General features: G+C 33.5%; 1 protein-coding gene across 1 annotated transcript in view; it reads left to right on the top strand.

Annotated features, from left to right (window-relative positions):
* LOC130449067 (zinc finger protein 395) overlaps positions 1 to 14,296 on the top strand; it is a 121,686-nt gene that overhangs the window by 45,247 nt on the left and 62,143 nt on the right. Inside the window, exons 3-4 of the mRNA XM_056786720.1 lie at positions 1,089 to 1,210; positions 10,784 to 10,965. Of these exons, the coding sequence (XP_056642698.1) occupies positions 1,089 to 1,210; positions 10,784 to 10,965 (304 nt within the window). The remainder of the gene's footprint in view (positions 1 to 1,088; positions 1,211 to 10,783; positions 10,966 to 14,296) is intronic.

Genomic DNA, 14,296 nt, shown 5'->3' with positions numbered 1-14,296 from the left:
AATTGTTTCTGCCACCATCGACGATAACGAAGTTCTTCCATTAAAATATAAGCTGCTGCAATGCAGGCCAGACGACGGCGGCGGTTCAAATCACCCATTCTTCGACAAAACCTAACTGACTAATTTTTCATGTCGAATCGCAATTGTTTGGTGAAAATGTTTGTCAAAGAATTGTTTTTTGAAATGAGAAATGTTTGTGAAAACTGCACTTTAATCAACGTGTTTGACAAACTTGTTTTTGTTTCCCCATTGTTTGTTCAATGGAGACGCACCTTTACAGTATTCGATACCAAATATCCAAAAGACCGTCACGGTTCACAAATGTCGGTTGGAACACTTTATCTATTCCTTTCTATTGGGAAGAATCACCATCGTACCAAAGATGTTTTTTTTGATGAAACGGAACGAACCTTATATATATTTAGAAGAAAGATTCGTTGGGTATGTTTTGGGTGGGATAAGGACATTTTTGTATAGTCAGGATTCATTGGAATTGGAATTAATGTGGGTGTTGCTCCTTTGCAGGGCTGAGGGTCGTGGTTTTTGGTTGTGATTGCACTGTCTTAGGTTGAACAAAAGGAAAATGAAGCTGGGCTTAGTTAGACCTACTGATTTGGAGGAAAATTGGTGAAAAGGTAACTTAGAACCAGGAGATCGGATACTTTTTATTTTATTTCAATGCTACACGTAATGTTATGATTGATATTTCCTAATCGTTCAAAGTGGCTAAATTGGATAAAGATTTTGTTGTATTTTAAATATTGCAGTGGTACGAAAATTTTATGTTTTGAAGTTGGGGAAATCGACCTCAACTTATAACCCGTCTTGTTTTCGGAAGGTGAAGTGATATTAGTCTTCATTTTTAGTGAAAGCTTGTTCACCTACGACCTTTCAACTAATGTACCATCATCATTTTTATTATTTCTTTAACGACCTTCTAAAATTTAATTATATATTAAAAATTAATATAGTAAATGACCGTGGTTTTGAAACCATTAACAAAACTTTTACTTAATAATTCCAACATTGTAAAAAACTATTTAATTTTAAATTTCCATTTTTAAATGTCATTGTAATATTTATTTCAGATCTCGTAAACGCCGACCAGGATACCAGGACGATTGTCCAAAAGACAGTCAGATGGACGAATGCAGCGCTGCTTTAGTACTAATGAGTTTGTCTTGTTCACCACATTCGCCTAATTTAAATGGTGAGTATGTTAAAAAAATTACCCAAGCCGTACAAGTCTTTGTTTTTCTCGATTTCCGAATAGCCTTTGACAGTTTTGACGCTCTTAATATCTCATTATCTAACACCTAACACACGTGAACCAATAGACTATTTTAAGAAGATACCACCTAGTAGACTAATATAAAATCCTTTCCATTAAAAACCTCCTGTTCCATGGAAATTCTTGACGTTGACAATCATAGTCGGATCGTCACACGGTGCAAATAGGAATTGAACAATCCTTGTCCATCAAGGGATTATAGGAGATATTAATCCATCATTCTATGTTATCGTTAGACCCAGTTACGGACTCCCTCATTAAATCCAACGCCTGGTTTTTGGTATTAAGAAATATTTAGTTGCAGTCCCGTGTTATATCTTATTTTCAACTAAAGTGCTCAAAGTATAATTTTCGCAAATATCATTTTTTCTCCTTGTTGTCTGAAAATTCATACAAGAACATTTTTGGTTTGAAATATAGTTCAAGCATTCATTTTATCACAAAATGTAGTACATTTATTAGAAGGGTTACTTAAAGCAGCAATCTCAATAGCTTCTGCTTGGAACTAATCAAAACGTTCAGTTTTATCGTTCAACTGGGTCTACTATTCACAAAATTTGATTTCAGACTATCCTTTAAAGATTTTTTTTTGTTTTTATGAAGCATTATGCTCACTGTTGTGCATTTGGAACACAAATCTTGTTCTTAAACAAACCACCATGTGCACTTTTGCACACTTTTCCAAAATATTCTCCGATAAGACCAAATTTTCACCAGTCCGATTGAGGTACCTTCACAAGAAATGATTTGAACGCTTCAACAACTTCTTTGGGTGTAGAAAAACGTTTACCTCGCAATTTCTTTTTCAACTGCGAAAACTAATGACCAAGTATGTCTTTTTCTCTCAGAATGTCACATGACGATCTTGCAATATCAGTTTATGCACAGCTTCGATGTTTTCTGGTATAACAGCCGATTTTGGAAGACCTCCTGTAGCGAAGTGCGACCAAAACCAGCATATACGATGACTCTAAATGGTGCTGGTTCACCAAAATTCGAAGCTAGTTAATCGGCAAACTATTGTTGGTTCCATCTACGTCGAAAGTCTTGAGTACGTTCTCTAATAAGAATGTCAAACTTCATGCTAATGTCAGATTTGACATATTCACATCAGTGTTGCCATATCTCAAAACTAAAGTAGCAACCCTCGTAGTACTCAAAGATGTATTTTTTGTTGTGGTTTTTCGTTGTCATTCAATCGTGTTTGGCATGCTATCAAGTCATCGTTTATGTACTAGAGAATCAAACGGTTTCGGATCTAATTGAAATAAGGGTGGATATGCAAAAAAAAACTCGTTGTCGGGGTAGGTAATCGAATTAACCTTTTAGAAATCTGCGATATTTCAAGATATGAAAAATGAAGAAAATATGATGAACGTTAATCACCAATAATCGTGATTACAGCGTGGTGAAGTCTTTTAGTTAAATTAGGGTGATTTATTCGAAAGGTTCTTTTTAAGAAAAAAAACTATCAACATGAATTAGTTCATAATAAAATGGTTCGCTGAGAATTATTGTTATGAAGGACGAAATTTCCTAACTAACTTTACACCATTGTAGATATTGCGAAAGTGTAATTTTTGATGATGAAATGGTCAAGAAAAAAAAAACAATAAGGTAGTAAAACTTGTCAATGTACCTTAATCTCAATAGAAAAATCGACTTTTCCTCTCGACGTTCATTGTTGGCGAAATAAAATCTCGCCGATTGCAATCTTAAAATGAAAGTGAAAAAAGTGACGTTAACCTAGACACACTTTTGAGATCTAGTTTTCTCCAAGTGCTAACTCGCTACTCAAGAAGTTACGATATACAATTTTTTCATCACTCGTTATCTAACTTGATATTTTGATGATGATATTTTGGTTTTTGTTTTCTGGGAAGTACAAAAAGTCGGGTTCTTCCTTTTCAGTCCATTGTTTTGACTGTTCTTTTGTTTCGGGTGTAAAATGATGGACTCATCTTCACAATGTTCCATTTTGAACAAACGCACAGCTTTCTCATATCCAAATTTTCAATTAATATGAGATGTACCGCATTTTTTGAGTCTTCTAACACGCGCACTTTCAGTCGACGATCATCCAGTGGATTTTCTTCAACAATTCTGGAGTCGTCACCTCATTTGGTCGATCACTGCGATGCTGATCCTACAGACCTCGTTTAAACTGCTACCCAATATTTTACTGTTGAAAATGAAGGTGCAGTCTAATCCAGAGTAGAATCTAGTTCAGCTTTTATATTGGCTGGGATAAGGCCTTCCAAATAAAAGTATTGTATCACATAACCAAATTTTTCTATGTTTACAAATTCACTGAAAACGTTCATTACTGACTAGCTTTTACCCGCGGCTTCGCTCGCATCGAATCCACTAAATAAGTATCTGAAATCATGATAATAAAAAAGAACGAACTCTGTAGCTATATTAGAACCTGAGATATAAATCTTTGAATGTAGAAAAATTGCCAAAAACCTACAAAAATCCATAACTCCACATTGAATGACCGCGCCTAGCTCCTCTTCAACTCAACCGATTTAAGTGTTCAAAAACTCAAAAGAAAGAGGATATTTCAGCGAGTGTTCTTAAGCTAAAACGAACTCTGTAGCTATATTAGAACCTGAGATATAGATCTTTGAATGTAGAAAAATTGCCAAAAACCTACAAAAATCCATAACTCCACATTGAATGACCGCGCCTAGCTCCTCTTCAACTCAACCGATTTAAGTGTTCAAAAACTCAAAAGAAAGAGGATATTTTAGCGAGTGTTCTTAAGCTAAAACGAACTCTGTAGCTATATTAGAACCTGAGATATAGATCTTTGAATGTAGAAAAATTGCCAAAAACCTACAAAAATCCATAACTCCACATTGAATGACCGCGCCTAGCTCCTCTTCAACTCAACCGATTCAAGTGTTCAAAAACTCAAAAGAAAGAGGATATTTCAGCGAGTGTTCTTAAGCTAAAACGAACTCTGTAGCTATATTAGAACCTGAGATATAAATCTTTGAATGTAGAAAAATTGCCAAAAACCTACAAAAATCCATAACTCCACATTGAATGACCGCGCCTAGCTCCTCTTCAACTCAATCGATTTAAGTGTTCAAACACTCAAAAGAAAGAAGGTGTGTCAGCGAGTGTTCTTAAACCAAAACGAAATTTCTATCTTGGATAGAACCTGAGATATTGAGGATAGAAAGTGTGTATGTGAAAAACTCCCATAAGTAATGTGCAGGGGGAAATCGCATTTGAGTATAACTTGAGAATGGTGAAAAGTAGATGAATTCCGATGGTTGATGGCTGATCTGTGCATCAATACCTTTCATTGAAAAAAAAATTAAGCAAATCGGTTGGGTAGAACGCCTGAACGGACTTGGAATGGAAATCATCAATTTTTTTAATATATAAGATGGTTGTTAAACAAATACTAAACTACGTGGCGTCTTCAAATTTGAATTATATTCTTATAGATTGTATCAGTGGTATTTCTCAAGCAATTTTTGCCATATTTAGGTCAGGCCAAGTACTTTTGAAATCATCTTCATCAGTTTTCTTCTTCATTTAGTTTTCGTATAACAAAATCAAAATCAACCTAAACAAAAGGGGTCGATTTTAGACTTGATATGAATAATATACAGTGTGGGCAAACCATATATCAGGAACGGATTATATTGCAGCTGGAGGGAGAAAGAAAATTATAACAAAAGTGTCTTCGAGTGCTTATTTAAAAGTATGAAATTCAAAAAGCAAATCCACCCAATTAAGTGGCACTTTATATAGAGTCAAATTCTTTAACAAATTCTGCCTATTATCCATTTCAAAATGTTTAATCTATCCCTTCAAATAACAGTGTAAACCTTGAACAAATCAACAACATATAATCCCATTGATTATCTATAAAAGGCACATTAAATGTAGCAGCATATTTGGCTGCGAGACTATTGGTGTAATAAAATAAGAACAAAAGTTAGGTCTGGAGATCTAGGAGGCCAAATAAATAAACCTCCACGTCCTATCCACCTGTCAGGATATGTTTGATCTGAAAAGTGGTGATCATAATAGAAAACCTCTTTGCTCTGAGTACCGTAACATCCAAAAAAAATCTAGCCTGAAATAATTCATATTAAGGGGCATAACTTTGATTCAACGGGGATATAATTTCCTTAGCCATATTGTTCCACAAAATTCATGAATAGCAAAAAGTTCGTATGACAATTTGAAAAACATTTAGCATTGTTTTGAATGCCATTACTCGATACCAAACTTTTTGCGTAAGTCCCAGACAGATTACTAAGATACGTAATTGCATTCAAAAAATGATAATTTATGTTTTATTGTTTCAATAGAGGTTATTGTAATGAACTTGACTGTCGGTGAGTTAACGCAAATACTCAAATAATTTGTCAATGTCAATGATTCACATAATATAATAATCCATCGTTAAAATTATATATAGATCTGTATATAATACGTAAAGTGATTAATTGAGCTGAATTATTTAGAGAAATATTGAATCTTTGATAACCGACTACATGATAAAGTCTACCAGAATTTTTGACTCTCTACTTAGCTGCAGTATTTTCGCCTCCAAACTTCACCTAAGAAGACTTTGGCTTGTCTGGTTGTCTTCATACGAACGGATCCAAGTTCCTTTGTTTTAACCTGTAGGTTCGGAGCTCAAGCTTTGTCATGTTCTCGGCAATTTCTTAGCGACTTCTCACCAGGTATGCGACGAACTTAACCAGTTTCTAGGTCTTCTTGTTTGTTGAAAACTGAGTTTGATCAGTGCAGAATTGTCCTTTTTCAAGTGATGTACTGATGTAGCTTGTTATGACAGAACTGGACCATATTCTTGTAGACCTGTATTATCAATTACATTATTTAGATTGAGCAAAATTTTTCACAAATATATTTTATATTTAAATCGGTTTATGTAATGTTTGGCCTTGGGTTTGAATTTATTTTTCTTTGAGGTTGTTTATACTTCGCAAATGTTTGCCAAGTCATCTTATTATTAATATTTTCGTTTTAGTTCATAAATTGTTATTGTTAGTATTAAATAAACAAGTTATTATATAAAAACATGAAAAAATCTAGAGTCCGTCCTTTATACTATTTTTAATTAAATTAATCTCTTTTATTATTTAGTTAGGAGGCACTATTTTCATTTTAATACTATTATAGAAGCCGGAATTCAGAAAAGGGGATGAAAATTTTCACGAATTTTTCAGGAAAATCATGATAAATTTGATTCCTTAAACTAAAGAACAAATTTACAAAAAAAGTATTGAAAAGCTTAGAATAAAATGTTTGGGAAATTGGATGAAAAATTCTTGAGATTGAGATAAAAGGTTTTTTCGAAAAATTAATCAAATAATTGAAAAAGTGCAGATTAGAGAAGAATTTTTGAAAATTAATTCTTAGATTATAGAAGAAATTTCCGAAAAAAAAAGTAACAAAACATCGAGGACGTTTCTAGACAAAATAATGATGATATAGAAAAAGACAATAAAAGGTTTTTTCGAAAAATTAATCAAATAATTGAAAAAGTGCAGATTAGAGGAGAATTTTTGGAAATTAATTCTTAGATTATAGAAGAAATTTCCAAAACAAAGGAACAAAACATCGAGGACGTTTGTAGACAAAAGAATGATGATATAGAAAAAGATAATAAAAGGTTTTTTCGAAAAATTAATCAAATAATTGAAAAAGTGCAGATTAGAGGAGAATTTTTGAAAATTAATTTTTAGATTATAGAAGAAATTTCCAAAAAAAAAGTTACAAAACATCGAGGACGTTACTAGATAAAATAATGATGATATAGAAAAAGACAATAAAAGGCTTTTACGAAAAATTAATCAAAAATTGATCTTCTAAACAACTTTCTTTAAATAATTTTTGTGCCAAGTTTCAAAAAAATTTGCCTAAACCAATTCCCTTCCTTCCAGGACACCCTCGAATACTTCAGGGGTACTTCTAAGGGGTTTGGGAGGTTTTGGCGTTTCGAGCCCAAGGAGATCATCGTACTTCAAGCTATTATTTTGCCAAATTTCAGAAAAACTGCCAGAAATCCCTTCTCTTATAGTACTCTTCAATTCTTCAGTGGTTTTTTGGGTAGATTGGGAGGCTTATGGAGCTTAGTACCCATTGAGGCTTTTAATCAGCTTGCCTTGAGCTAACATTAGGTCAAGGTTCCGAACAATTAACCACAATCAGTTCTTAGATCATAGAAAACATTTTAATAGTGAGAATTTATTTAAAAAATGGATTTTTTCGACTAATAAAAGATTTGAATATGTGCAGACTATGGAGGAATTCCCATAAAAAGTACAAAGAAATTGTCCGAAACTATCTACAAACTCCTAAAAACGATGTTTGTTGAAAAATTTTATTTCACACGTTTTATCGACTTGTTAATTTTGTTGAAACACATATTTTTTCAAAACGCCTCATTTGCAGAAAGTGTAATAATTAAAAAAAATTAACGTCACACATTGCGGTAAATTATATCACACTATGCAGGCACAAGAACGATAAATAATAATTCTATTTAAAAAAAAGCATACAACGTAACTAATTGCATGCTAAAACTACCACCTGGTCATTTGAGTTTTAACTATTAAATTACTATTATTATACCTTGCGCCTTGACAAGTGTTGGCTGGTAGGTTTTTCTGTTGCACGTGTGTGTATGTATCTCTTATGACATTGGTAGGTCGCACACGATATTTCGGTTTATTAATATGATAAAAATAGTGTTCAAATAGACTGTTTCTAACTGCTACAAACATTTAACACGACGCGGCGTCCTACTCGTGTTTGTCATTAACAAATTTTTTATTGCATATTCAGCACATTTAAAAAAAATATTTCCCCTATACTTGAGTGATGAAAATAAATAAACTTTGTTTTGCTGTATATTTCTTTAGTATCTCAGCAAATTAGGTGGACAAAAAAAAGGCATAACATACCAAAGTAGATTAGTAGAATAAATTATATAAGACGGCTCCAATTATAATCAAAACTCGAAACTGTTTGAGACATTTTTAGGTATAGATGCAAAAAATTGTTCCACAACATCTGTGGATTCAAAATCTTTCCCGCGCAAAAATTTCTGGATCTGAATAAATAGTAATCAAACGATGCAAGGTCCGTACCAAATGCTGCATGTGGTAGGTGTTCAATACCACCAAGTTCCGCAGTACGAGGTTCAACATTGTCTCAACCCACATTCGGTTAACCAAACCTGGATATACTACGATAAAACCTCAAACATTCGCAACAGATAACCTTCATATACTTAGTATTGATGGATCAACCATCTGGAATGATTTCTAGTTACATTAAACTCATAATTCCACTCGAAAAATTCTTTCTTTGCGACGTGTTCTGGTAATTATCCTTTGTTTTTGATTTTCCATGTTCCAGTTCTTAATCCACATTTAATGAAGACTTATTCTTTGTCTTTATACCACTTATTTCGAGTTTATCCAACCATGAGGTAGTTTTTACCAAATTCATACCAAATCTATACGTCTTCTTAAAAAACCCTCTAAGATGGTTAACAAAATCATGGTAAATGTCTTTTTGTTGGCTCTTGCGCAGTTGGAAAACGTGTTGCGAGGTGGTTTACCAAATTTGCAGTACTACCGTAGCCTGAAGCATTTTGGAAAAAATTACTTTGTAATCTGACTTCCTATTAAAGACAGAGTTTCGTTGGGTTTCTCGTGGATGAGATCAGGACATTATTCATGTGAGAGAAGGGATTTATTAGGCCCTGGGCTTGGTTGTGATGGATGGTAGAGCGAGGCGAAAGAAAAACAACAAAAAAAACGTTACATATCACCACAAATTTACTAAAATTCACTTTGATTTAAACACATGAGTGTAGATAGAGAGAGGACGATTTAGCATACATTCCGAGGTTTTATTGCATTTATCGGATAGGGTGGTCGGTCTATAACAAACTCGAATGTTGGAATTAAAATAGAAATGACACAATAAATGAACCAAAAAATTAGTTTTACTTTAATTAAACAGAAATATTTTATATTTAAATAACTAGATCACCTCGTATTCTAGCTATAAAATAACAAAACTACTTTGTTCTACTTACGCATCAATTTCCGTGTAATAAACAATGACAAATAAATAGTGTCGTTCTAAATAAGGCGAAGCGATTTCAACAGTGGACAAAGACTTATCTCGTTTTATCTAATTTGGGTTAGGTTATTTATGTTTTACCCATGACTCAGGTTAGTCTTTCAAAGAAAACAAAGGAAGTATTGGGGGAATGTCATTTTTTTAACTATAACTGCATTTGTAATAATTGAAAAATTGAAAAAACACTTTTACTTTGCCATCTAAGTGTTCCTTCAGCTTGCGTTAGAAGTAATAATCGCTGTCCAGGCTGTACGAGGGATGTGGCATGTGAGTCCGCTCAAATTTCTTCAAAAGCTCCATGTTTGACAAGCGATGTGGGGTCGAGCTTTGTAGTATCCAATCCAACAGTCGTCCTCTTCAGCATTTTGCAATGAAATGAAACAACCCTTCACATTGTTGAAGGAACTTTCATCTGGACAACACAACCCTTGCGATAACCCAACATTTCTGTTATAAGCTTCAGGAATGCAGTCACTTCCCGATTTGAGCAGCTCATTGGTGATCTTTTGGACAAACGCACAATGTGAATTTGCGTGTGACCCTCAGAAAAGCCTTGAATCATTTAGACGTGCTGAACGATACTTCACCATAATAGTCAGTCGCCGATGAATTATCGTAATTAATTTCCACAAAAATCTTCACAACTGGTCACTTATACGATTGTCAAACTGAAACTTAGCGTCCAAAATGGCAAAAAATCCATCAACGCATGCATATTTTCCATATTGATATTGGTTATAATTTCAGTTCGAGGTCGAAAACTTTTAAGACAACCCTCGTACTAGCACAGTTTAAATAATTGGTAATTTTCGAGTCTTTTGGTTTAAATAGAAATACTTAATCGAACATTTCCATATTTTCTTTTAAAAGCTTTTTCTATCATGGAATTGAAAAATATTTAATACCTTTATGTTATGGAAATGTAAGTAACGTTTTCACGAATAAATATTCATACGTCACAAATTGTTTTCGTGACGTAATCCTTTTGTTATCTATTATTTCATTTAATGACTATCAGAAAGTAAAGTAAAACATGTGTTATATGGCGTTCTTCGCAATTGAAAGTAATCTATTTGACCTAGTATTCGTCATAAATTTCGTTGCCATAAAAGACATGCATTGTTCAATTCAACGTTCATTCATTCACAAAAAAGGTGACTCGGAATGTTTCGTTTACACAAAGAGAAGAATTAATTCTTGAACTCTTACAGTGTGTCATAACTTTCACTATTTCTATCAATATTATTTTTTAAGTTGAACAATTCAAAGTTATTTATTTTTTGAAATATAGAAAGTAGGTTTATTTTTAAAATTACCACTCTGTAACTTTTTCAGCGTTTTCATACCCAGGCACATCTCCGTGTAGTAGCAGCAGCAGCTCCGCGTCTTATAGATCTACCCCTTCACCACCACCGATCGTTTATTCACCGCATGGTACGCCATTATCAACGAGCTCCATTTCCGATGAAGGAATTGTCTTGGATTATTTCCCCGATGAATTACCGAGAAAGAAAAAGGTAAGAACTGAAAAATACCGGCATGAACACACTACACCAACACTCACAATTACACTGTCTGACGCAAGTTTCTATAACCAAATTATCGTCTTCAGAAATTAAAGGTAAACTTTACCTTCTATAACCAAGTTATCGTCTTCAGAGACTGAATGTATACAGTTAACACCAACACTCACAATTACACTGTCTGACGCATGTTTCTATAACCAAGTTATCGTCTTCAGAAATTGAAGGTAAACTTTACCTTCTATAACCAAGTTATCGTCTTCGGAGACTGAAGGTAAACAGTTAACACCAACACTCACAATTACACTGTCTGACGCATGTTTCTATAACCAAGTTATCGTCTTCAGAAATTGAATGTAAACAGTTAACACCAACACTCACAATTACACTGTCTGACGCAAGTTTCTATAACCAGGTTATCGTCTTCAGAAATTGAAGGTAAACTTTACCTTCTATAACCAAGTTATCGTCTTCAGAGGCTGAATGTAAATAGTTAACACCAACACTCACAATTACACTGTCCGACGCAAGTTTCTATAACCAAGTTATCGTCTTCAGAAATTGAAGGTAAACAGTTAACACCAACACTCACAATTACACTGTCTGACGCAAGTTTCTATAACCAAGTTATCGTCTTCAGAAATTGAAGGTAAACTTTACCTTCTATAACCAAGTTATCGTCTTCAGAGGCTGAATGTAAATAGTTAACACCAACACTCACAATTACACTGTCCGACGCAAGTTTCTATAACCAAGTTATCGTCTTCAGAAATTGAAGGTAAACAGTTAACACCAACACTCACAATTACACTGTCTGACGCAAGTTTCTATAACCAAGTTATCGTCTTCAGAAATTGAAGGTAAACTTTACCTTCTATAACCAAGTTATCGTCTTCAGAGGCTGAATGTAAATAGTTAACACCAACACTCACAATTACACTGTCCGACGCAAGTTTCTATAACCAAGTTATCGTCTTCAGAAATTGAAGGTAAACAGTTAACACCAACACTCACAATTACACTGTCTGACGCAAGTTTCTATAACCAAGTTATCGTCTTCAGAAATTGAAGGTAAACTTTACCTTCTATAACCAAGTTATCGTCTTCGGAGACTGAATGTAAACAGTTAACACCAACACTCACAATTACACTGTCCGACGCAAGTTTCTATAACCAAGTTATCGTCTTCAGAAATTAAAGGTAAACTTTACCTTCTATAACCAAGTTATCGTCTTCGGAGACTGAAGGTAAACAGTTAACACCAACACTCACAATTACACTGTCTGACGCAAGTTTCTATAACCAAGGTATCGTCTTCAGAAATTGAAGGTAAACTTTACCTTCTATAACCACGTTATCGTCTTCAGAGGCTGAATGTAAATAGTTAACACCAACACTCACAATTACACTGTCCGACGCAAGTTTCTATAACCAAGTTGTCGTCTTCAGAAATTAAAGGTAAACTTTACCTTCTATAACCAAGTTATCGTCTTCGGAGACTGAAGGTAAACAGTTAACACCAACACTCACAATTACACTGTCTGACGCAAATTTCTATAACCAAGTTATCGTCTTCAGAAATTGAAGGTAAACTTTACCTTCTATAACCAAGTTATCGTCTTCGGAGACTGAAGGTAAACAGTTAACACCAACACTCACAATTACACTGTCTGACGCATGTTCTTCGGAGACTGAAGGTAAATAGTTTTCCCTCAGTCTCTGAAGAGTGTCCTCCCTCAACTACTTTGAAATATCCTGGAGAACAAGTGGAACTAAATAGGCGACGATTATTTGTGAAAATTGTTGGAGAATTCACAAAATTTTGCACCGTAATAATAAAAAAAGTAAGAGGGGGTTACATCAATGAATCAAAACTTTAACTCGATCGTATTGTTTTTATTTGTTGTGTATTACGTGAACTATAGGATGGGTAAAAACTCCTGACCGGTAGTGGATGTTGTAACCAGGAAACTAAAGTCACTGATGTCAATTCTAAAATGAGAAAATTGTAGACGAATTGTAGTCGACATCGTACTCGAATGAGTGGATACGGATTTCTGCTAAAATATGTAGATAATATTATTAAAAAAACCACAAAAAATTTTTAATAGAAATCATTTGCTCACAAAAAATATGGGTATACCTCGCCTTACGAAAGTTTTGAGTAAATACAATCGTCCGCTGTCGAAAGTATTTGTAAAATAATTAGAGCCCTTCTAGGTGTTAAGTCTTCCTTTTTATTAACACTCACGTGTATTTAACTATATAAAAAAGTCTAATTATAACGATCTGACCACATTTAGTTAGTGCTTATTGACCCGAAAGCGACCGCAGAAATCTTTTTACTTTTGAATATACCTATAAACCAATTTTTATTATTATAAACTTCGATTTCAACTAGTCATTTTGAAACCGTAATTTTATTCTCATTAAAATTTTGAAATTAGTTACTCGCAGTAACGTCTCGCATGTTTTATAATAAGGGAAACTATTAGAATAATCATTTACATCACCAAAGTTTTAATACCCGCCGTAAATTTTTTTGTGTTGGGCTCATACTTCTTGAACCGTCCTCGTAACTAATTTGGAATTTTTAAATAACATTTACATTTTACTGAAGTTTAAATTGCGCGTTAGTGAAACTCGAGATTCCCTGTGTGTTCTCATCATTATATCAATAATGAGGTTTGAGTTAATTTATCGAAATTGCCATGTTCCGTGGTGTACGCCTATGAAGAAAAAAAAAACGCAAATTGAACCGAGATTATAAGTATGTATATATAATAGATCCAAAACTAGGTTACATTGTACCTGGTCTTTATAATCAACTTCAATCAACTTGTTATTTTCTCGCTGAAAAAAATGCACTTCTTCACTTTTAATTATGGGATTGAACATGGACTCGATTTCCTGTTACATATTAGAAAAAACATAAATTGTGATTGCTTTTCATTACGTATTAATTGCAATCTGGTAGAAAAATACTAACAAAGTAAATAAACAATCTGTTAATGCACTTAAATGTTCTTGATTTTAGTTCTCTTTTGTTTTAAAATTAGTTTTTTTGACAATTTTTGGAAGATGTTTCGAATTTTCTAAAATATATGCACAAGCCTGACATTCCCCCTCGACCGATTATTTCAAATATTCAAACTCCTCTTACCCCATTATCTAATTATTTGAAAAATATTTTGAAAAAAATTTTATACCAAAACAAATACTATATCAGAAACACATGGGATTTCAAATAAAAATATAAAAATTCCTAACGAATATGTATTTATTTCGTTAGATGTGGTTTCTTTTATAAACAAATATTCCAATT

This window comes from Diorhabda sublineata, chromosome 9, assembly GCF_026230105.1.
Source record: "Diorhabda sublineata isolate icDioSubl1.1 chromosome 9, icDioSubl1.1, whole genome shotgun sequence".
Taxonomy (NCBI): domain Eukaryota; kingdom Metazoa; phylum Arthropoda; class Insecta; order Coleoptera; family Chrysomelidae; genus Diorhabda; species Diorhabda sublineata.
Note: the sequence above shows the minus strand (reverse complement) of the source record. Positions and strands in the feature narration are given on the sequence as shown.